Source organism: Hypanus sabinus, chromosome 12 (genome assembly GCF_030144855.1).
Source record: "Hypanus sabinus isolate sHypSab1 chromosome 12, sHypSab1.hap1, whole genome shotgun sequence".
Classification (NCBI taxonomy): Eukaryota; Metazoa; Chordata; class Chondrichthyes; order Myliobatiformes; family Dasyatidae; genus Hypanus; species Hypanus sabinus.
Window position 1 is genome coordinate 96,278,103 of NC_082717.1, and position 21,862 is coordinate 96,299,964.

Consider the following 21,862-nt stretch of genomic DNA (forward strand, 5'->3'; position numbering starts at 1 on the left):
CCAATAGTCTTTGATAACAGGGCAGTCCTAAAAAATATGAAAATGATTTGCATTTTGATTTCCACAATTTCTCTAGCAAACAGGGAGGTTACTTTCATAATGGGATTTCTCAGAGGGTGTAATAAAATATCTTATCAAGTTTTTCCATCCAAACTCCCTCCATTTCTGTGAACTGGTACACTTCCATTGATACTTCCATATTATTGTCCATTCTTCCTCAGATATAATTATCCCTCCTTCCTTCTCCCATTTTATTTTAATGTATGAAGTTGAATGTGTTTTAAGATTTGACAACCCCTTATACATGCTTGAAATGATTCTACTACCATTATCTGAATTATATGCTTTTCTAAATAGCTCTATCAACCATGTTACATTTTTAAGCATCTTATTTACATACTGCAGCGTCTGTAAATACCAATAAAAATCTTGTTTTTCTAATGTGTTTCTCTTTAAGCATTTCAAAACTGAAGTGTTCCTTCTTTCATTATGTTGCAAAGAACTGTTATTCCTTTAGCTGTCCAGTCCTTAAATCTAGCATCCAGTTTATTTTGTGTGAAATCCAAGTCATATGCACACCATTTAAGAATTGCAATATCTCCCTCTAGATTATATTCCTTTATAGTAGTTTTCCATATTTTAAGAGTCAATTTCACCCATGGGTTATCAATAGTATTTATGTACCTTTTCAGGTTGTTATCAGACAAAATTGCTTGTATAGGGATGGGAAGTACCTGCTCCTCAGTGTTTTTCCATTGAGTGTCATATGATGGGTTGCACCAACATATCACAGCTCTCAACTATGCTGCAAAATAATAATCTCTAAGAGAAGGCAGGCCCCATCCCCCCCCCTTTTCCTTTGCTGATTGCAAAGTTTTGAGATGAACTCTAGGCCTTTTACCCTGCCAAATATACCTTGATAACATCTTGTTCCATTCATTGAATTGATTTTGATTAATCTCTATTGGTAGGGTCTGAAAGAGATATAACAGTCTGGGCAGTATATTCATTTTAATAGACTCAATCCTTGAACTGAGACTGAAAAAAGGAATCAGGTTCCATCTTGCTGTATCTTCCTTAATTTTTTTATATAAAGGCTGATAATTACATTCTGATAATTTTGCCAAATCTCTTGGCATAATGATGCCCAAATATTTGAAAGACTCTGTTTGCCATGCCCAGGGATATCTACTTTCAATTTCTCTTGGTGGGCTACAGTAATATGAAAGTAATTGGGTTTTATCTATTTTGATCTTGTATCCTGATAATTGACCATATTGTTCAAAGGATCGCATCAATTTAGGTAAAGACTATGTTGGTTGCCCTAGATAGATCAAAATGTCATCTGCGTAACAAGCCAATATACGCTCTGTCCCTTTAATAATGATTCCCCTGATATCTTCATTTTGTCTGATGTATTGAGCTAATGGTTCCAGATATAATGCAAAGAGTAGCGGTGACCATGCACAACCCTGTCTCGTGCCCCTTTCTAGGGTAAGATTATTTGATAAATATCCATTGATTTTAATCCTAGCAGTAGGGTTGTCATATAGTGTCTGTATAGTTTTAATAATTGTGTCTTGGAAACCAAATCTATGTAAAACTCTGTAAAGAAAATTCCAATTAACCGAATCAAATGCCTTTTCAGCGTCCACGCTTATCACAATTGCTTTGATTTTATTTTATTTTGTAAATGATCCATAATGTGAAGTGTCCTTCGTATATTGTCTTGTGTTTGGCGTTGTCATATAAAACCTGTCTAATCGTTACGTATCAGTATGGGTAGAAACTCCTCTAATCGTTTGGCCATGATGGAGGTAAATAACCTATAATCCACATTAAGAACGGATATTGGTCTAAATGACCTGCATTCCATTTTATCCTTGCCTTCTTTCGGTATAGCTGAGATTATCGCTTCCTTCCAACTGGGTGGCATTTGTGCCTTTTTTAGAGCCCAGTTCAGTGTGGGGAGTAAAACAGGAATAAATCATTTTTAAATTCTTTTTACCACTCTGCCGTATACCCATCTGATCCTGGTGACTTGCTTGATTTAAGCCTTTTAATTCAACTTCAGTTATGTCAGCAGTCAGCGCTCTATTTTGTTCTTCGCTTAAAGTGGGTAACTGTAGAGAATTCAAGAAGGTGTCAATTTGGGTTATGCTTCCTCCTGGAAATTTGGAATATAGAGTTTTGTGAAACACTTCAAAAGCTTCTTGAATTTCACTTAGCTTATTTTTTATCATTTTCATTCTTGGGTCCCTAATTCTATGAATTCTATTTTCTGCTATTTTTTTTTCAGTTTCCACGCCAGTATTTTCATAGACTTTGATCCACTTTCATAATGTCTCTGTTTCAGAAACGTTAAATTTTTCCTGATTTCTTGCATAGCCAAACTTAGTTTCATTCCTAATTTTTTAAAATTTCCCCAATGTATCCTGTGCCAAATTCAATTTGTGTTTTTTCTCTAGTTCCTTCAGCCTATTTTGCAATTCCTCTAATGTTTTATAACTTTTTTTTTCTTATATGAAGATATCGCTATAATTTTCCCTCTTAAGACACCCTTTAGAGTATCCCGTAAAATGGGAGGTGAAACCTCTCCATTATCATTAAATTCTGAGTAGAGACCAATTTTTTTTTTAATTTGTTCCTTAAAGTACAGATCATTGAGTGGACTTGAATTTAGTTTCCAAATAGTATTCTTTGGTTGTAGGTCAAAATCAACAGATAAATATATAAGTGCATAGTCACTTACATCTATTGTCCCAATTCCACAGGTGTTTATTTTGTCTTTGTCTTTTCCAAATGTTATGAAATAGTCTTTTCTTGTATATACAGAATGGAGAGCAGAATAATGAGTGTAATCCCTTCTGTCGGGGAAAAGGTCCCTCCATATATCAATTAAACCAACATCTTCAAAAAGTGTATTAACTTTCTTATGTAAGGATTTTGTTTCATAGGTTTTTCTATTGGAAGAGTCTAAGTTTGGATGTAATTGTAAATTTAAGTCTCCCCCACATATCAGAAGACCTTCTGTTTCCGTTACCATAATATCAGTAATTTTCTGAAAGAAACCAATATCACTTCCAGGGGGTGCGTATATATTCAATAGAGTAACTGAATTTTTGTCTATATTCCCCCTTACCAGAATATATCTGACCTCCTTAACTCCCACTTCGAATACTTTTTTCAAAATTTATCTTATTTGAGATAAGAATAGCAACGCCTCTCCTATGTCCTGATTTATATGAGGAGAAAAACAAATTAGTGAAGCCCATTCTCTTTAGTTTTCTATGCTCTTTATTACTTAAATGAGTTTCCTATAAATATACTACATGGGTTTGTTCTTTTTTCATTTTGGATAAAATTCTATTACGTTTGATTGGATTTAATAGCCCATTGACATTAAAAGAAATGAATTTTACTTTGTCCTTAGCCATCTGTATTTATTTGTCAATGTATCATTGAAATTAGCGGAATAAAACTTAATCGATCTTCTCCCTGAACAAATAAGAACCAAGAAACACAAATAATAACAAAAATGGCAGCGAATGTCTGTTTCCAAGGCTGAGGTCTCTGGTAGATGCCCCTGCATTGAGCTAGAGGAAGTGTCTAGCTGAGGGGATAACCCCTCCTACTTGTGAGTTGAGGGCCTCCGTTATATATATATGTATATATATATTTATGTAGAGGCTGTCTTTGGAAAACTCCCAGTTTCTTCCTGATAGACTTCTCTCAGCCTCCTCCCGTCTCTTGCCTTCTCGATTCTCACACTATTTCCCAAGCGGAGCGGGATAATTCCTCTGCCAGTCTTTCCCTCAGTTTGATCAGGCTGATGAGCAACCCTCTGACCTTCATGACTGTAGTCGCCCCTTCCACTGTCTGATACAGTTGGATCCCATCTTGATAAGACACTCGAAGTTTAGCAGGGTACAGAGTTTGAAACTGAATCCTTTCTTGTTTTAGTATTCGCTTCACTTCAGAGTATTCTTTACGTTTCTGCAGGAACGTGGAGGGGGGGAATCTTAGTTGAAATATATTAATTTATCATCTAAAAGCACCCTCTTCTGACTCCATGCCCTTCGTAGAACCTCCACCTTGGTACTATATTGAAGGAATTTAATTATTTTTGAGTGTGGCTTACCTGCTCTGTCTCGGGTAGGCTTCGGGACGAGCGCACACGCGCTCTCTCAATTTCCAGCTCCATAGTCGAGGGAAGCTCCAGCACATCCTGCAGCAACTTTCTGACAAACTCTGTCATAGACAAGCCCTCCGCTCCTTTGGGAACGTTGTATATTCTGATATTTTTCCACCGTGATCTTCCCTCCAGGTCAAGCAGTTTACCTTCTTGTTGATTTAATATTTTTATTGTCTTACTTAGTATCCGTTCCACATTTTGAACACGATCTTCTACCTTCTCAATTCGAGTCTCTGCCACCACTATTTTTTGACTGACATTGGCGAGCTCTGACTTAGTATCATGTAGCTGCTGTTTTATATCTTTCTGGAACTCCCTTATCTCTTTCAAAATTTCGACCATATTTGCTGCTTCGCCTGAACAAGCGCCTTGCTAGCACGTGGTTGGGTAGGAGAGCCGCTCGCTGCACTCCTCTCAGCTGCAGGCTCCGCAGTGTTGCTTTTTTAATTTCCATTCTTTTTCCCCATTCTTGCCCCTCTTATCAGTTCAAATACTTCCAAAAATACTATATTTGATGGGTTAATTGGGCTTAATACGCGTTTTTCCGGAGGAGCTAGTGACTTAGGCTGTCATCCTCGACGATGATGTCATCGGAACCCACTTTTTCCTTTGTAATTAGAAGGGCACTCACTCCTGCTCCCTGACACTCACAGATCTCTGGCACACTGCTAGTGTCTTCTACAGTGAAGATTGAAGCAAAGTACTCATTAAGTTCATCTTCCATTTCTCCAAATACTCCACTTTATCTGGGTGATTTTTCCAAGTTCTAAATCTTTGCAATCATCCTGCTGACATTGCCACATGTAGGATTCTGATGTTTTTCATCCAAGGTTCTTTCAAAAGACAGAAAAGAGGCACAAAACTTGTTCATTCATGATCATTTTATGATGCACTTGGAGAACAAAAGAAACAGGAGCTGAAGCAAGTAGCAGAAAGTAGCTAAAGACAAACCAATTGGATGCACATTGGCCATTACTTCCTGCAAAGCAAATCCTAACATCATGATTGGCTGTGATGCTTCACTCCCAGATTATCTCAGTGCCTTTTATGTGGCATCTGATGATCTCTGTCTGAGAAGCTGATGTCAGAATATCTTTCCATGTGCTGAAGCCTCACAAGGTATCAGGTCTTGATGGTGTTCTCAGTAAGGCTATATAAACCTGTGCCAACCAACTGGCGAGTGTTCAAGGACATCTTCAATTTCTCACTGCTGCATTTCCCACCAGCTTCAAAAGGGCAGCAACCATACCAGTGCCTAAGAAGAGCAGGGTGAACCGTCTCAGTGACTGAGACGGTTGCACTCTGATGCAGTGATTTAGGAGGTTGATCATGGCTGGAGTTAACTCCTGCCTAAGCAAAGACCTGGACACACTGCAGTTTGCCTATCACAATAGTTTTACAGCAGATACAATCTCAGTGGCTTTCCACTTTGCCTTGGATCACCTGCATCAGCTTTTGTTTATTGACAGTAACTCAGCATTCAAACTAATCATCCCTCAGTTCTAATCAACAAGCTCCAAACCTGGGCCTCTGTACCTCCCTCAGCAACTGGATCCTTGACTTTTTAACTGGGAGACTACATTCTGTGTGGATTAGGAATAGCATTTTATTCTCACTGACAGTCAACACTGGTGCATCTCAAGGATGCATGCTACTCTCTCTACACCCATTCTTTGTGATTAGGTGCAGCTCAAATGCCATCTACAAATTTATTGATGACATAACTATTATTGGTAAATTGTCAGATAGTGATAAGAAGCTGTACAAGAGTAAGATAGATCAGCTGGTTGAGTTGTGTTGCAACAACAGCCTTGCAGTCAATGTCAGTAAGGAGAGAAAACCAAGGAATTGATTTTGGACTTCAGGAAGGGGAAGCCGAAGGAACATACACCAGTTCGCTTTGAGGAATGAGAAGTAGGAAGGTGAACAGTTTCCAGTTCCTAGGTTTCAACATCTGTGAGGATTATCCTGGGCTCAACATATTGATGCAATTCCAAAGAAGGCATGACAGCAGCTATATTTCATGAACAGTTTGAGGAAATTTGGTATGTCACCAAAGACACTCACACACTTCTACAGATGTACCGTGGAGAGCATTGTAACTGGTTGCATCACCATCTGCTGTGCACAGGATCAGATAAAGCTGCAGAAATCTGTGAACTTAGTCAACTCCATCATGGGCAGTAACCTCCCCAGCATTAAGGATGTCTTCAAAAATAATGCCTCAAAAAGACGACAGTCATCATTAAGGATTTCCATCACCCAGCATACGCCCTCTTCTCATTGCTATCATCAAAGAGGTGGTACAGGAGCCTGAAAACACACACTAAACATTTCAGGGACAGCTTCTTCCCATCAGTCATCAATCAAAGTTCTAAATAGATGGTGAACCCATGAACACTACCTCACTATTTTGTGTCTCTTTTTGCACTACTTACTTAAATTAATTTTATATATATATATACACAAACACATACTTATGGTGAGGTGAGGACTTCTGTCTGTCAGAGTTGACCATGAATATTGCTTCCTAGCTGTCTAGATACACAAGTGCAGGCAGTACAATATGGAGAGCAAGCTGTTCCCCATGTATTCCTCCACATACGTGGAGACCAAAACTGTGCACAGCACACAAGTTGTGGTCTTACTAACACCCTGGCAAAAATTTAAAAGGTGACAGGAGCAGAATATATTTGCTGAAATGCTGAAATGTTTTATAAAATGTTGAATTAGTGTATTACTGCTCCTGGTGTTAAACTGAAGCAATTTTTCTCTGCTCCTTTAGACTTTTAGAGGATGGATCTTCAGCTCAAGGCTGGGGGAAAATATCTGCACAGTATGTCCATGACCAATGGGTCTGTATTTATTTTACCTTGAACAAATCTCTTCCATTGCCTGAGAGTGCAGCCAAGAAGAGTGGTGAAGTTTCTTCACATACTGTAGAAAATGCAACACCCACACTCCACGCCTGTATTGAAGCTCTGAACATAGTTCCAGCAGACCAAGTACTTCCCGTGTTGCAGTGCATGAAGATTCTTGTCAGCAAGGTAAGCAAAATTGTTTGTTTATTTAGGGATACAACCTGATAACAGACCATTCTAGCCTAAAGAGGCCGCACTGTCCGATTACATCCTATCGAGTCTGCTTTGACCTTCCATCATGGCTAACTTATAATCACTCTCAACCCCATTCTCCTGTAACCTTTGATCTCATCAAGAACCTATCAACCTTTGCTTTAAATATATTTAATGACTTAGACTCCACAGCCATCTATGGCAATAAATTCCACAGATTCACCACTCTGTGGCGAAAGCAATTCCTCCTCTTCTTTGTCCTAAAGGGATGTCCCTCTATCTGAAGCTGTGCCCTCCGGTCCAGACTCCCTCACTGTAGGAAACATTCTCTCCACATACACTCTATCTAGGCCTTTAAATATTCAATAGATTTCAATTATATTCCCCCTCCCCCATTTTTCTAAACTCCAGCGAGTACAAGCCCAGAGCTATCAAGCTCACTGAAAACTTAACCCTTTCATTTCTGGAAGCCAGCTCACTCTTTCCTAGATAAGGAGCCCAAAACTGCTCACAATAGTCCAAGTACGGTTTGACCAATGCCCTATAAAGCCTCTTATTGGCCCTTTCATTTGCTTTTATGCTGTCTTTGAATCCCCTTGACACTCACATTTGCCTCCTCGTCCTCCCTTTGCTTCTTTGGCATGTGGGAAGAAAGCAGAACATCTGGAGGCAATGTATGCAGAACAAACTCTTTACAGACAGTGCCAGAACTTAACCTGGCTTACAACCATTGTAACAGTGATATGCTACCATGCCACCTACAAATTAGATGTGAGAAATTGTGGGCTTGTTGGTATGAAGACATCACTGAATTATTCCTGCAAGTTAAACATTGGTTGAATTTCACACCTTGTAGCTACTATATAAATAACGTTAATCTTTCTGGAAATCTTGGCAAAAGTTTGTTTCAACAAGCACTTAACAAAGCAGCCTGAAATTCAACTATATTGGTAATTTTCTTTTCAACTGGATTAGTATAGAGGAGAATTTGTTCTTGAATTGTTTAGCTCTCTAGGTCTGAAGAGTCTCTGTGTGTGAAGTCTCTTGACCTAGCTTGGAAGGCAGTGGTGGATCTGAACAACAACCAGCTATGTTTTTGGCCTACTTTAAGTGCTTTCGTACAGATTGCCTTTGACCATCAACTACTTGCAATAGTGGAGGAATGTCCTATTCAACTGAAAGTGAAGGAGGTAAGATTAATATTATCATCTTTGGCATACGTGAATCAGTACTTTCAAGAATGGAAACTATTTGATCTCCATTGGTTGTGATAGCTCTTTGAAAGAATTTTCTTTTAAGATGTCTTTATTGAATATACTTCTGCTACCTTTTCACTGAGGATATTCCTGGTCTTAACAGCACATTGTGTCATGCATATGTTTGCAATTAGAATCAGAGTCATATTCAGGTTTATTAACACTGACATATATTGTGAAATTTGTGGCAGCAGTACAGTGCATGACATTAATTACTATAAGTTATAAATAAAAAATATAGTTAATAAGTTGTGCAAAAGAGGAATAATGAGATGATGCCGCCTTCTTGAGGCAGTATCTTTTGAAGATGCCCTTGAAGGAAAGGGTTTGCTTCGCATCAAATGAATCAAGTTTATGATCTTCACCCAAATGTACTGATCAAATGTGGATTAATTGCGTCTTTAATATCGCAACAATGTCACAATTATTTTCACCCTAGCATAAGGTGGCAGACTTCTAGAATCAACTGTAGAAGCAAGCTATGGTCAGAGTGAGAACCTGTGATGTTCAAGTGATACTTGAATATATTCTTGGAGAGAGAGAGAGAGAGAGAGAGAGAGAGAGAGAGAGATTTAAACAATGTACATTTCACTTTGAAAAGCAGTCAAAAATGCTCAAACTTAAAAATTGAGTTTAGCAATCCATTCAAATTGTTTTAAATTTGAATGTATAGCATTCAGCATCAAATTTAGATGTTGTTTGAGTATGTGACCAGCGCAGACATATAGAGTGGGCAGTGGCTGGTAGACATGTATCAAGTAGGATGCAGTAGTTCCAGATGAAAAATCAGTTGGTAGTTTTAGGTGAATAGTTGTCTGCATGTCTGAATGGACAGCGGTGCAGATGTAGTAGAAGCGTTCCTGCGCAGGTCTGGAGTGGGGCTTGAAAAAGCAGCCAGTTTTCAATGGGAGTCTTTGATTGGACAGTGATTGGTAGGCACAGTAGAAGCGTTCCTGTGCTGGTCCAGAGCAGAACTTGAAAATCCTAGTCTCCATTTAAAAAAAAAGAGGTACCATCTAGCGGAGTAGTCCTCACAGGAGTGGTCTCAGTCAGAACGGTCAGGCTTTGGCTCAATAGGCTTTGGCGAGAACAGGTGGAGGCGAGGTTCCTCCTTATTCCTTCTTACCTCTGTTCTGCTACCTGCCTGTCCTTTTGTTACAATGCATATTCCTGGATGTTAAGCTCCCAGCTATAATCTTCTTTCAGCCCAAATGTAGCAATGTGCACAATGTCATACTTGCCAATCTGTAACTGTGCTACAAGTTCATCTACCTTTCCATATACTGTGTGCATTCAAATATAACACCTTCAGTCCTGTGTTCACCCTTTTCAATTTTGTCCATCTTTTACATTGCAACTCATTTTGTTGACTGAATTTTGCCCTATCATCAGCCTCTTCTTGCTAGCAGTCTCATAACAGATTGCCTTTGTCTGTAAATCAACTACCCCATCCTCAACCCCAATTCCCATCTCCCTGCCAAACTAGTTTAAACCCTCCCAAATAGGTCTAGCAAACCTGCCCGCAAAGATATTGGACCTCCTCGGGTTTAGATCCAACCCATCCATTTTGTACAGGTTGTAGCTTCCGCAGAATAGATCCTAACGATCCACAAATTTGAACCCCTTCCACCCGCACCAGTTCCTCTGCCACATGTTCAGCTGCCATATCATCCTACAAACCTCATTTCCAGAAAAGTTGGGATATTTTCCAAAATGCAATAAAACAATTATCTGTGATATGTTAATTCACGTGAACCTTTATTTAACTGACAAAAGTACAAAGAAAAGATTTTCAATAGTTTTACTGACCAACTTAATCGTATTTTGTAAATATACACAAATTTAGAATTTGATAGCTGCAACACACTCAACAAAAGTTGGGACAGAGTTAAAATAAGATTGAAAAGTGCACAAAATATTCAAGTAACACCGGTTTGGAAGACTCCACAGTAAGCAGGCTAATTGGTAGCAGGTGAGGTATCATGACTGGGTATAAAAGTAGCGTCCATCAAAGGCTCAGTCTTTGCAAGCAAGGATGGGTCTTGGCTCACCCCTTTGTGCCAAAATTCGTGAGAGAATTGTTAGTTCAAAAGGAACATTTCCCAACGCAAGTTTGCAGAGGATTTAGGTCTTTCAGCATCTACAGTACATAATATTGTGAAAAGGTTCAGAGAATTCAGAGACATTTCAGTGTGTAAAGGGCAAGGTCAGAAACCACTGTTGAATGCGCGTGTTCTTCGAGCCCTCAGGCGGCACTGCCTAAGAAACCGTCATGCTACTGTGACAATTATAGCCACCTGGGCTTGGGAGTACTTTGGAAAATTGTCACTTAACACAGTCCATCGCTGCATCCAGAAATGCAACTTGAAACTGTATTACACAAGGAGGAAGCCATATATCAACTCTATGCAGAAATGCCGGCGAGTTCTCTGAGCCCGAGCTCATCTCAGATGGACATAAAAATTGTGGAATCGTGTGCTGTGTTTAGATGAGTCCACATTTCAGCTATTTTTCGGAAAAAACGGGCGTCGAGTTCTCCGTGCCAAAGATGAAAATGACCATCCTGATTGTTATCAGCGAAAGGTGCAAAAGCCAGCATCTGTGATGGTATGGGGGTGCATCAGTGCCCACGGCATGGGTGAATTGCATGTACATGAAGGTACCATTGACTCTGAGGCGTATATTAGGATGTTAGAGAGACGTATGTTGCCATCAAGGTGACGTCTCTTCCCAGGACGTCCATGTTTATTTCAGCAGGACAATGCCAGACCACATTATGCATGGGCTACAACAGCGTGGCTTTGTAGACACAGAGTGCATGTGCTTGACTGGCCTGCTGCCCGTCCAGATCTATCTCCTATTGAAAATATATGGCGCATTATGAAGAGGAGAATCAGCCAACAGAGACCATGGACTTCTGAGCAGCTGAAGTCTTATATCAAGCAAGAATGAAGAAAATTTCCAATTGCAAATCTATTACAATTAGTTTCCTCAGTTCCAAAACGATTAAAAAGTGTTATTAAAAGGAAAGGTGATGTAACACAATGGTAAACATGCCTCAGTCCCAACTTTTGTTGAGTGTGTTGCAGCCATCAAATTCTAAATTTGTGTATATTTACAAAATACAATTAATTTGGTTAGTAAAACTATTGAAAATCTTTCCGTTGTACTTTTGTCAGTTAAGTAAAGGTTCACGTGAATTAACATATCACAGATTTTTGTTTTTATTGCATTTTGGAAAATATCCCAACTTTTCTGGAAATGGGGTTTGTATTTTACCCTCACTGGCACGTGACACAGGCAGCAATCCAGGGATTACTACCCTGGAGGTCCTGTTTCTCAACTTTCTACCTAGCTCTCTAAAATCTGTCTTCAAGACCTCCTCATCTTGTCTACCTATGTCATTGGTGCCAATATGCACCAAGACTTCTGGCTGGTCACTTTGCTCTTGAGAATGCCCTGGACTCAATCCAAGACATCCTTGACCCTGGTATCTGGGAGGCAACATACCAGCCAATGTCTCAAATGCACCCAAAGAACCTCATTTCTGTTCGTCTGATTACGGAATCTCCTAGCAACACTGCAGTTCTCTGCACTTCTCTGCTCTTCTGAGCCACAGCACCAGGCTCAATGACAGAGACCCAGTCACTGCTTCTCCCTCTGGTAGATCGTTCCCCCCCCCCCCCCCCAACATTATCTGAAGTTGTATAATTATGACGGAGGAGAACGGCCCCAGGTGTACTCTGCAGAGTCTGTGCATTCCCCATCCTTCTCCTGACAGTCACCCAGTTACCTGTCTCCTGCAACCTAGGGGTGACTACCTCCCTGTAGCTCCTGTCTATTACCTCCTCATTCTCCTGTATAATTTGAAGGTCTTCGAGTTGCAGCTCCAGTTCCTTAACACGTTCTCTTAGAAGATGCAGCTTGGTGCACCTAGTGCAGATGTGTTTATCCAACTTCCCACATGTCACACACAGTACAAAACACTGCCCCTGGAGCCATTCTCACTGCAGTACTATGTCTTAACAAACCAGGAATGAAGAAATGAGAACAAAAAGAGAAAGGTGCCAGATACTTCACAACTTTATCTTGCTTAAACCTGTTGAGCCAAAGCTAAAGTCTGGCTCACTGAAAGGAATGGCCATCCCGCTCAGCTATCACCTGTGTTACTTTATTTGCCTTTTCTAATGAATCCTTCTCTGTAGGGTTGGTAGCCACAGAACTATCTGTATTTTCTGTCTTCTATGCGCAAAGACAAGGGCAGTGTCACCTGTTTACAGCTGCTGGGAAAGAGGCCTCAGAGCCGGTGTGCCCAAGTGGCGGCTGCGTGTAGTGGCGTCCGGACTGGAGTCAGCGCTGCCCCCCCGCCCCAGTGTTCGCTCGGCAAAAGACAATCTCTGTTGTGGTCGTCTGCAGATTTGGTGGCATTGTATGGTTTGAGTTTAGACTCTTTTGTTGAGTGGCCGTATCTTTCTATCTTATGCATGCTAGGTGTGCTTTGTGCAGTGTGTGTCTGTTGGTACCGTGAACCCAGAGTAACGCTGTATCATTTGGCTGTATTCATGTATGGTTGACTGACAATTAAAGTTGAATTGAATTGTGCTTAGTCATGAGTAGAATGGGGGGCTAAGTGCACAGACTTGTGGTGTACCTGTGCTGAAGGAGATTATGGAAGTGTTTGTTGCCAATCCAAATTGACTGGGGTCTACAAGTGAGGAAATTAAAGAACCAATAGCACAAGGAAGTATTGAGGTCAAGGCCTTGGAGCTTATAGATTAGTTTTGAGGGGATGATGGTAATGAATGCTGAACATCCTGAAGTATGCATCTTTGCTGTCAAGATGTTCCAGAGTTGAGTGAAGAGCCACTGAGATGGCATCTGCTGTGGACCTGTGCTCTGGTAGGCAAATTGGAGCAGATCCAAGTCGTTTCTCAGGCCGGAGTTGATAAGTTTCATCACCAACTTCTCAAAACATCTAATCACTATGGATGTAAATACTACAGGATGATATTCTTTGAAGCAGGTTTCCATGTTCTTCTTGGGCACTGTATAATTGAAGCCTGTTTGAAGCAGGTGGATACCTCAGGCTGCTGGAGTGAGAAGTTAAAGACCTCAGTGAACACTTCAGCCAGGTCTTTAGTACTTGGCCAGGTACCCCTTCTGGACCGGATGCTGTCTACGGGCTCACTCTCCAGAAAGCTGCTTGTACATTGGCCTCAGAGAAGGAAATCACAAGGTGATCGAAGATTGTGGGAGTCTGTGATGGTTCCTCCATGTTTTGATGGTCAAAGCAAGCATAGAAGTCATTAAGCTCATGTGGAAACAAAGCCTTGTTGTTACCTATGTCGTTTAGTTTAACCTTATAAGAAGTGATAGTATTCAAGCTCTGCCGCAATTGTCAATCAGCCTTCGTTGATTCAAGTTTAGTCTGAATTGTCACTTGGCCCTTGAGATGGCTTTCCAGAGTCCTTACCTGGACCCCTTGTAACTTCCTTGGTCACCACACTTGAAACTGTTTGATCTGGCCCTCTGCAGATTCTGGAACTCACGGATCATCTGGGGCTTTTGGTTTTGGAATACTCTGAATGATATTGTGCGGATACACTTGTCTATAACTATTTTAATAAAGTCCATTGTAACCATGGTGTATTCATTCAGGTCCACAGATGAGTCCTTGAACTAACTTGAAGCAATCCAGTAGCCGCTCTTCTGTCTCCCGTGACCACCTCTAACCTCTCGAGCTTTGCTCTTTTGTCTCTGTCTGTATGCAGGTAGGAGGACAGCCAGATTTACTGAAATGTGGTCTGGACATGGAACGGTAGGCATTCCTTATCTTAGAGTAACAAAGGTCTTGTGTGTTGTGACATCTGGTGCTACAGGTTATACGCTGATAGTAATTGGGCAGTGTTTTCTTCAAACAAGCCTGGCTGAAGTCCCCGACTATGAGTTGAAATGTGTCAGGATGTTCTGTTTCTTGTTTGGAGACGGCATCATGCCGTATCATGCGCTTGATTATAGTCGGCTACTGTGGTAAGTAAACTGCAGTCAGGATGGTGGAGGAGAACTCCCTTGGTAAATAGAGTGAATGGCATTTGACTGTTAGGTGTTCAAGGTCAGTGTAACATGAGTTTGAGAAAACTGCTACATTGGAGTGCCACCAAGAGTTTATCCTGAAACACACACTTCCACCTTTTGCCTTTTCCAATCAGTAACATTTGTGAGTAAATGGTGATCAATGAAAAAGTAATCAATTCTTGAGTGATTATGATAAACATGGGAAAAGTATGAAAACTCTTTGTCATTAGGGTGAAGAAAACGCCAAATTTCACAAATAGCTGAATCAATCATAAAAGAGTTAATAAGAGAAGCCGATTTATTCGGAAGAGTTTGGGTAGGCTTGGATCTATCCATCACAGGGTTTAAACAACAGTTAAAATCCCCACCCATTATCAGTCTATATTGATTCAGATTAGGAAAAGATGTAAATAAGCATTTAAAAAATTCAGGACAATCAGTATTTGGAGCTTAAACATTAACTAGAACAACTTTTTGATTGAAAAGTAGACCAGTAATAAGCAAAAATCTACCTTGTGGATCTGAAATTGTTTCATGATGTATAAAAGAAGTTGATGAGTCTATAAAAATAGAAACACCTCTTACTTTGGCTTGCGAATTTGCGTGATACTGTTGTCCCTTCCAAAACCTAAAAAAACGTTGACTATCCACCTTCCTTACATGAGTCTCCTGCACAAAAATAACATTAGCATTCATTCTATGGAACACTTTGAATATTTTTTTCCGTTTGATCGGATGATTTAAACCATTAGTATTCCAAGAAACAAAATTAATAATCCTATTCATATTGACAATATTTATTACAGTTAACACATAAGTTTAAAAAAAAGTGAACTCATGAACCCGGAAGAAGGAAGTGAGTTCAAGGAGAAACTGGAAGTCACGGCACTACAACCATTTTTGTAGTTTCATATAGGCCCATGAAATAAAACTATGCAAAAAGCAAGCAAAAAGAAAAAAAAGAAAAAGAAAAATCCCCCTCCCTCCACCCTCGAAACCCCAGGAAAAAAGCCAAAAAGAGGCAAGCAGGCAATCTAATATTAAAATTACCCCCGTGTCTCAAGACGGCAACTGAGACAAAAAAAATTGAAAAAAATACAAACAACCCATATTATAAAAAAGGATTAATATAACAAAAGTTAAAATATAAAATTAGTATTATATATATATGTATATAACAAAAGGGTTAAAAAATTAAATTGATAAAACCCATAAATAAATACTACTAAAATAGTATTTTAAATGAGAATTTAAAACTTTCAAACTCATCAAAACGAATATGACGTTCCAGGCACTAAAGTCTGTCGGGAAGAAGAAACGCCATTTTATTATTTTTTTTTTAAAATCTTAATATTTAAATGTTAAAAATATAAAAAAAAGCTTATACAAACTTAAAAAAGGAACCCTAATCAGTTATTTTCAAGGTTAATAGATTAGTAAAATATAAAAAAATAATTAAATCAGAATAGACCAAAAAAAAGAGAACTTTTACAATATATAAAAAATACATGTCAGCCATACCTAAAAAAAACCCCATCATTCTGTAAGAGATCGATATTTATAGACTAATTATTACATTAGTCAATGCAATAGAGTGTCATTGTTCCAAAAAACTTTGAGCGTCTGCTGGAGATTTAAACAGCCGAACAGTTCCGTCTCCAGAAGTAACTCTCAGATGTGCTGGAAATAACAACGCTTGCTTGTAGCCTTCCTGGTGAAATTTAGACATAACCGGTCTAAAAGCCATTCTTGCCCTTAAAACTTCAGGGCTATAATCTTCCAAAATACGAAATTTGAATTCTTGAAAGTTAATCATACCCTTTTTCCGAGCGGCTCGTATCAGTCACTCTTTGATATGAGGGTAATCGATCCGGAGAATTACATGCCGTGGTCTGTCTGAATCAGAATGATAGCGAGAGATACGGTGAGCACGATCGATTATTGGAGGAGAGTCCAGAACATCTGAACCGAAGACATCCATTAGAAGTTTAGAAAAGACAACGGTAAGATCACCGCTCTCAAACTTTCCCGGAATCCCAATTAGCCGAAGATTTTGCCTTCGAGAGCGATTTTCAATATCAATAATTTTAGATTTATAACGATCCATCTGTTGAGAAGTCTAAGCTTGCTCTTGTTTCAAAGTTTTGATAATATGTTCTTTCTTCCGAGTGGCTTCTTCAAGTACCAAAATACTTGCTTGTTGTTTTTGTAGTTCCAGTGAAAGCGTTTTAAGTTCTCCTTCGAATGATTTTAAAAGCTCATCAAACGCAAAAAGCTGTTCGGTAATTTTTCTCTCCAGACCCGCAAATTTATCTTCTATAAGCTTTACAATAGTTTCTAAAGTTATCGGTTCTTTCGTCTGTTTCGATTCTTTTGCTTTAGACATTTCAGCGAGTTGAAAATAGATCGAATAGTTAAAAAGAAAAATTCTATATATTTAAACCCCTTTAGAATAAGTAAAAAAAGATCATTTAACGGGTGTTTGTAGGTTAAAAAGACGTAAAAGGTTTGGAGCAAAGCCAAAAGCGGTTTACTCCATAAGCGCCATCTTGAGACCTCACCTTTTGCCTTTTCCAAATCAACAGTTCGGTACACCTTGTGAATGAGAAGTGTTCAGTTCTGATCATCATATCTGGCAAACTGGGAGCAAGCCATGTTTTGTTCAAACATCAAATACAAAATTCTCTCATTTCCCTCCAATACAGTAATCTTGCCCTCAGGTCCTCCATGCACATTTGGTAACAAAATACTGGGTAGAGGGATCTCATTCCTCTGTGTTTCAGCTCTGTGTTGGCTTGAAGATTCCCTACTCTTGCCTTGCTTCTGAACATGATGATGAACCTTCATCTGCTTAAAGGTGTCATACTTGATTGCTTGAGAGTTAAGTTGCCAGGTCCTTCAGAAGATCATGAAGTCTGTAGATCATTAAGTTGTTATAAAAGTTAATTGCATAAAGGGAAATTGTATGCTGCAGATCGCAGTGACAGTAATTCAAAGGAGGTATATTTAGAAGTATTGTAGTAGCCTGCAGAACATCACCATGGTTGATCAGCACTATCTTGACCATGTTCTTTTAGAAATAACAATCCTTTGAATGAGATATTTCTTTGCAATGGTGGATGCCTTGAAGCTTTTTAAATAGATGCTTTCTCCTTATACCTGTTATTCAAGACTACACTCAGAACTACTAAGTGTATATCCATAGTCATCTCCTGTTGTAGCCCATCCACTTCAAGGTTCAACACGTTGTGCATTCAGATGCTTTTCTGCACTGTCATAATGTGTGACTATTCGAGTTACTGCTACCTTTTTGTCAGCTTGAACCAACCTGGACATTCTTCTCTGACCAAAAACAAGGCATTTTCACCCACTGTACTGCTGCTCACTAGATGTTTTTTTGTTTATTGCATCATTGTCTGTAAACTCTAGAGACTGTAGTGCCTGAAAATCAGTAGCTTCTGAAATACTCAAATCATCCCATCTAGGACCAACAATCATCAAAGTCAAAGTCACCTAGATTACATTTCTTTGTGTGAACAACAACTGAACCTCTTGACCATGTCTGCTTGCTTTTATGTATTGAGTTGCTGCCACATAGAGGTCTGTTTAGATGTTTGCATTAATAAGCAAGTGTACCGAATAATGTGGCCACTTAATTATGTTGAAGGTGTGAATTAGATAGCAATAGCTGGTGACAGCTATATATATCCATCGGCAATTGTCTGTCAATCGATTAGTGCCAATCTTCGATTACTCGGTTATGAATACTGTATAAGCAAGTTTTCAGATAGCCAGGCTTTAGGGAAGGCTGGCTTGAATCTCAAGGGAACCGGTTTAGCTCTAAGAGTGTGTAAATGTATCAGTGGCAGTGTGCAAATTGATTTACATGTTTTTAGGAAGCATTCGTGCTTTGATTTGGCAGTCCCAACAGCGAAAAGTCTCTCATTTAAGGTCAGATGTTTTCCTACAGAACCAGAGTCAGAATCAGGTTTATTATCACTGGTATGTGATGTGAAATTTGTTAATTTAGCAGCAGCCGTTCAATGCAATACATAATATAGCAGAGTGAGAGAAAATAATAATATTAATAATAAATAAAATAAAACATAATAAATAAACAAGTAAATCAATTAATGTATATTGAATAGATTATTAAAAATGTGCAAAAATAGAAATACTGTACTGTATATTAAAAAAGTGAGGTAGTGTCCAAAGCTTTAAAGTTCATTATACATAGCAGGAAAAAAACAAAAAACAAAATAATAATAATAAAAAATAAATAAATGACAGTGTACATATATTGAATAGATTAAAAATCATGCAAAAAAACAGAAATAGTATATATGAAAAAAATGAGATAGTGTTCTTGGTTCAATGTCCATTTAGGAATCAGATGGCAGAGGGGAAGAAGTTGTTCCTGAATCGCTGTGTGTGCCTTCAGGCTTCTGTACCTCCTACCTGTTGCAGAAAAAAAAACCCGGACTTGGAGGGAGAGTGCCGTAGAAAAATCCTTTATTTATAACATGATACCATGGGGAGCCCAAGCACCTAAAAGCGGGATCTTGGAACTCCACTTTATAATAAAGTACACTCTTATTTATACCCCAAGTGTACATGACAAGAAGCATCTAGCCATAAGGAGGAATTTAGACTGTAATTCTACAGAATAATGAATTATACAGTATGTCCTTGAACAGTTACAGTTATACGTTTGCTGAAGTGTCAGTTCCAGACAAGTATATCAGGCTTGCTCGATCACAGACATGTGACAATCCACAGAACAAAGAAGCATAGACATAACTATTCTCACATCCCATCTACAGCGCACATTTCAATCACGCAGTGTACCTAAGTCACAGATAATTGACTCCAGCTTTGAATTCACACTCTTTATTTTTGGAAAAACAAATCATTAACCCCTTAACGTCTTTCACAGTGTCTTAGTATTTTTCTTCCACACTACCTGATGGTAACAGTGAGAAAAGGGCATGCCCTGGATACTGGAGGTCCTTAATAATGGACGCTGTCTTTCTGAGACACTGCTCCCTAAAGATGTCCTGGGTTCTTCGTAGGAAGAAAACAGTATTTCAAGCTAGTCTAGTGAGCAGCTTACATTGCTTTTAGTATGGCATATTGAACCAATAGTCCATGTTAGTATTTTGTGACTTGGGGGAGAAAGTATTTCCTCTTGTAGGAAAAGTTATGTTGTCTCTATTTGGGCAGTTAGCCTAACACTTCATGGCACCAGCGACTCGGGTTCAATTCTCACCTCTCTCTTAAGAATTTTGTACATTTTTCATGTGGCTGTGTGGGTTTCCACCAGGTACTGCAGTTTTCTCCCACATCACGAAGACTTGTGGGTTCATAGGTTAATTGGTCACATTGGTGTAATTGGGCGTCACTGATTCGTTGGGCTGGAAGGGCTTGTTACTGAGCTGTATCTCTAATAGATATTGTAATTGGCAGAGATGAAGACAGCATCCTCCTATTTTGTGCAAGTTATTGAAAGTCTCCTGATATTCTGAAGTTTTCGTGTTTAGTAGTTAAATTATGACAGCTCTCAGGACAAATTTCATCACAAGAAAGACTCGTCATCTTTTCCTAGATAAAAATTACACATTGAAGTTGTGCAATTAGATTCTGCTAGCTTTCACAAAATGTTATCTGAGATATGGGCACAGGAGATACTGCAGATGCTGGAAATCCAGGGTAACACACACACAATGCTGGAGGGACTCAGCAGGTCAAGTAGCATCTGTGGAGGGAAATAAAGAGTCAGTGTTTCGGGCCGAGACCCTTCATCAGGATCTGAGATCTGGTGTTGGTTTCACAGTATTTATTTGTTCATTACAGAATTATAAATATCAATTATACATTTCTGCTTTTACTGGGAAATATTTGAGTGTGTATTACTTTTTTCATAAATTAGCTTTCAGCATAACCTAGTTTTCTTCTAGCGACTGCTGTTGAATTACTCACTTACTTGGTTATTGACTTACATCTAGTTTATTCTGTAGAGAGTCTGTAATAACATTTTCATTATATTATAATTTTGATTTCACTGCTCATTTTTACTGACCTCTAATCTTTTTAACTAATGATCGTTTCATCTAAAGTTGATATAAAGCAGAATAAATTATTGCAATTTAATTTTCCATTTATTTCTGATGTGGTATACGATTTTCTTTGCAATTAATACATTTATTTATCTAGTTTTTGTTTTTTCATATTAATGTTTCATATTTACATGATGAAATTTTGCTGTCATGTTTCCTTCAGTCTGCTCAAAGTTGATTTATTCACATTTCTGCTCTTAGTTCATTAATTTGTTCTCAATAGAACTATTGATAACCACTTCATGTTTTTACTACCATACAGCACACTTTGCAGTAGCTTTGATCTCAACAAACACTTCAGTCTTTATTGTAATTTCTACATAAGGTCATTGTAATATTTCTTTGAGTATTTCAGGTTTCCAGCATACGTTGTAGTTTGGTTTTTATGATGTGGCATTGTTGTGAGGCATATATTCCTAGTAAAGCGATTTCAATGCAAAATAAAATAGTATCACATAAGATATATGGCACAGAAATAGACCACTCTATCCAACAAGTCCATGCTTGTTTGTGCTCCTCACAAGCCACCAGAGTCCTTCTCCTTCATAATCTTGCACAGTTCCACCTTCCTTAGAGGTACGGCTATATCGTGCTCTGTGAATATTTGGTTCTCACCAGTCTTTGAATAAAGTTTCTGAATTACCTTTCTTATATATTTTGGTGACGGCCTTATAAAGATTATCTCTAGCATTAGAAACATTCTATCTACATCATCACTATCAAAATGTTTCATAATTTTGAAGAACTCTGTTAAGTCAATTCTTTCTCATCTTATGTTCTCAAGCATAAAGAGATCACCTGTTCATCTTTTTCTGGTAAGTATACTCTCATCCTCGCAGTTTTCATTGCTTCAATCTCTTACAGAACATGTTGACCAGAAATGCATGCAGTACTTATGAACTGACCAAGAGATTTGATAGGGATTTGGCATCTTTCAATTCTGTCCCTCTAAAAGGCATAAGCAGAAAATGCTGCAAATACACAGCAAGTCAGACAGTGTCCGTGAGGAAAGAGAAGCAGGGCTATTGTTATCTTTGGGCACAACTACACATACTACTTCAACTCAGTGACTAGGAGCCACTGAATTCAACATGGAGAAATGATAATCCCATTCACCAATGAGATGACCTGCCCTGCCATATCTGA

General features: G+C 38.8%; 1 protein-coding gene across 3 annotated transcripts in view; it reads left to right on the plus strand.

Annotated features, from left to right (window-relative positions):
• Nucleotides 1–21,862, plus strand: part of tarbp1 (TAR (HIV-1) RNA binding protein 1) — a 379,243-nt gene that overhangs the window by 143,881 nt on the left and 213,500 nt on the right. For all 3 annotated transcript variants that reach the window (XM_059986503.1, XM_059986502.1, XM_059986501.1), the window contains exons 16-17: nt 6,981–7,242; nt 8,277–8,459. In XM_059986503.1, coding sequence (XP_059842486.1) covers nt 6,981–7,242; nt 8,277–8,459 — 445 coding nt within the window. The remainder of the gene's footprint in view (nt 1–6,980; nt 7,243–8,276; nt 8,460–21,862) is intronic.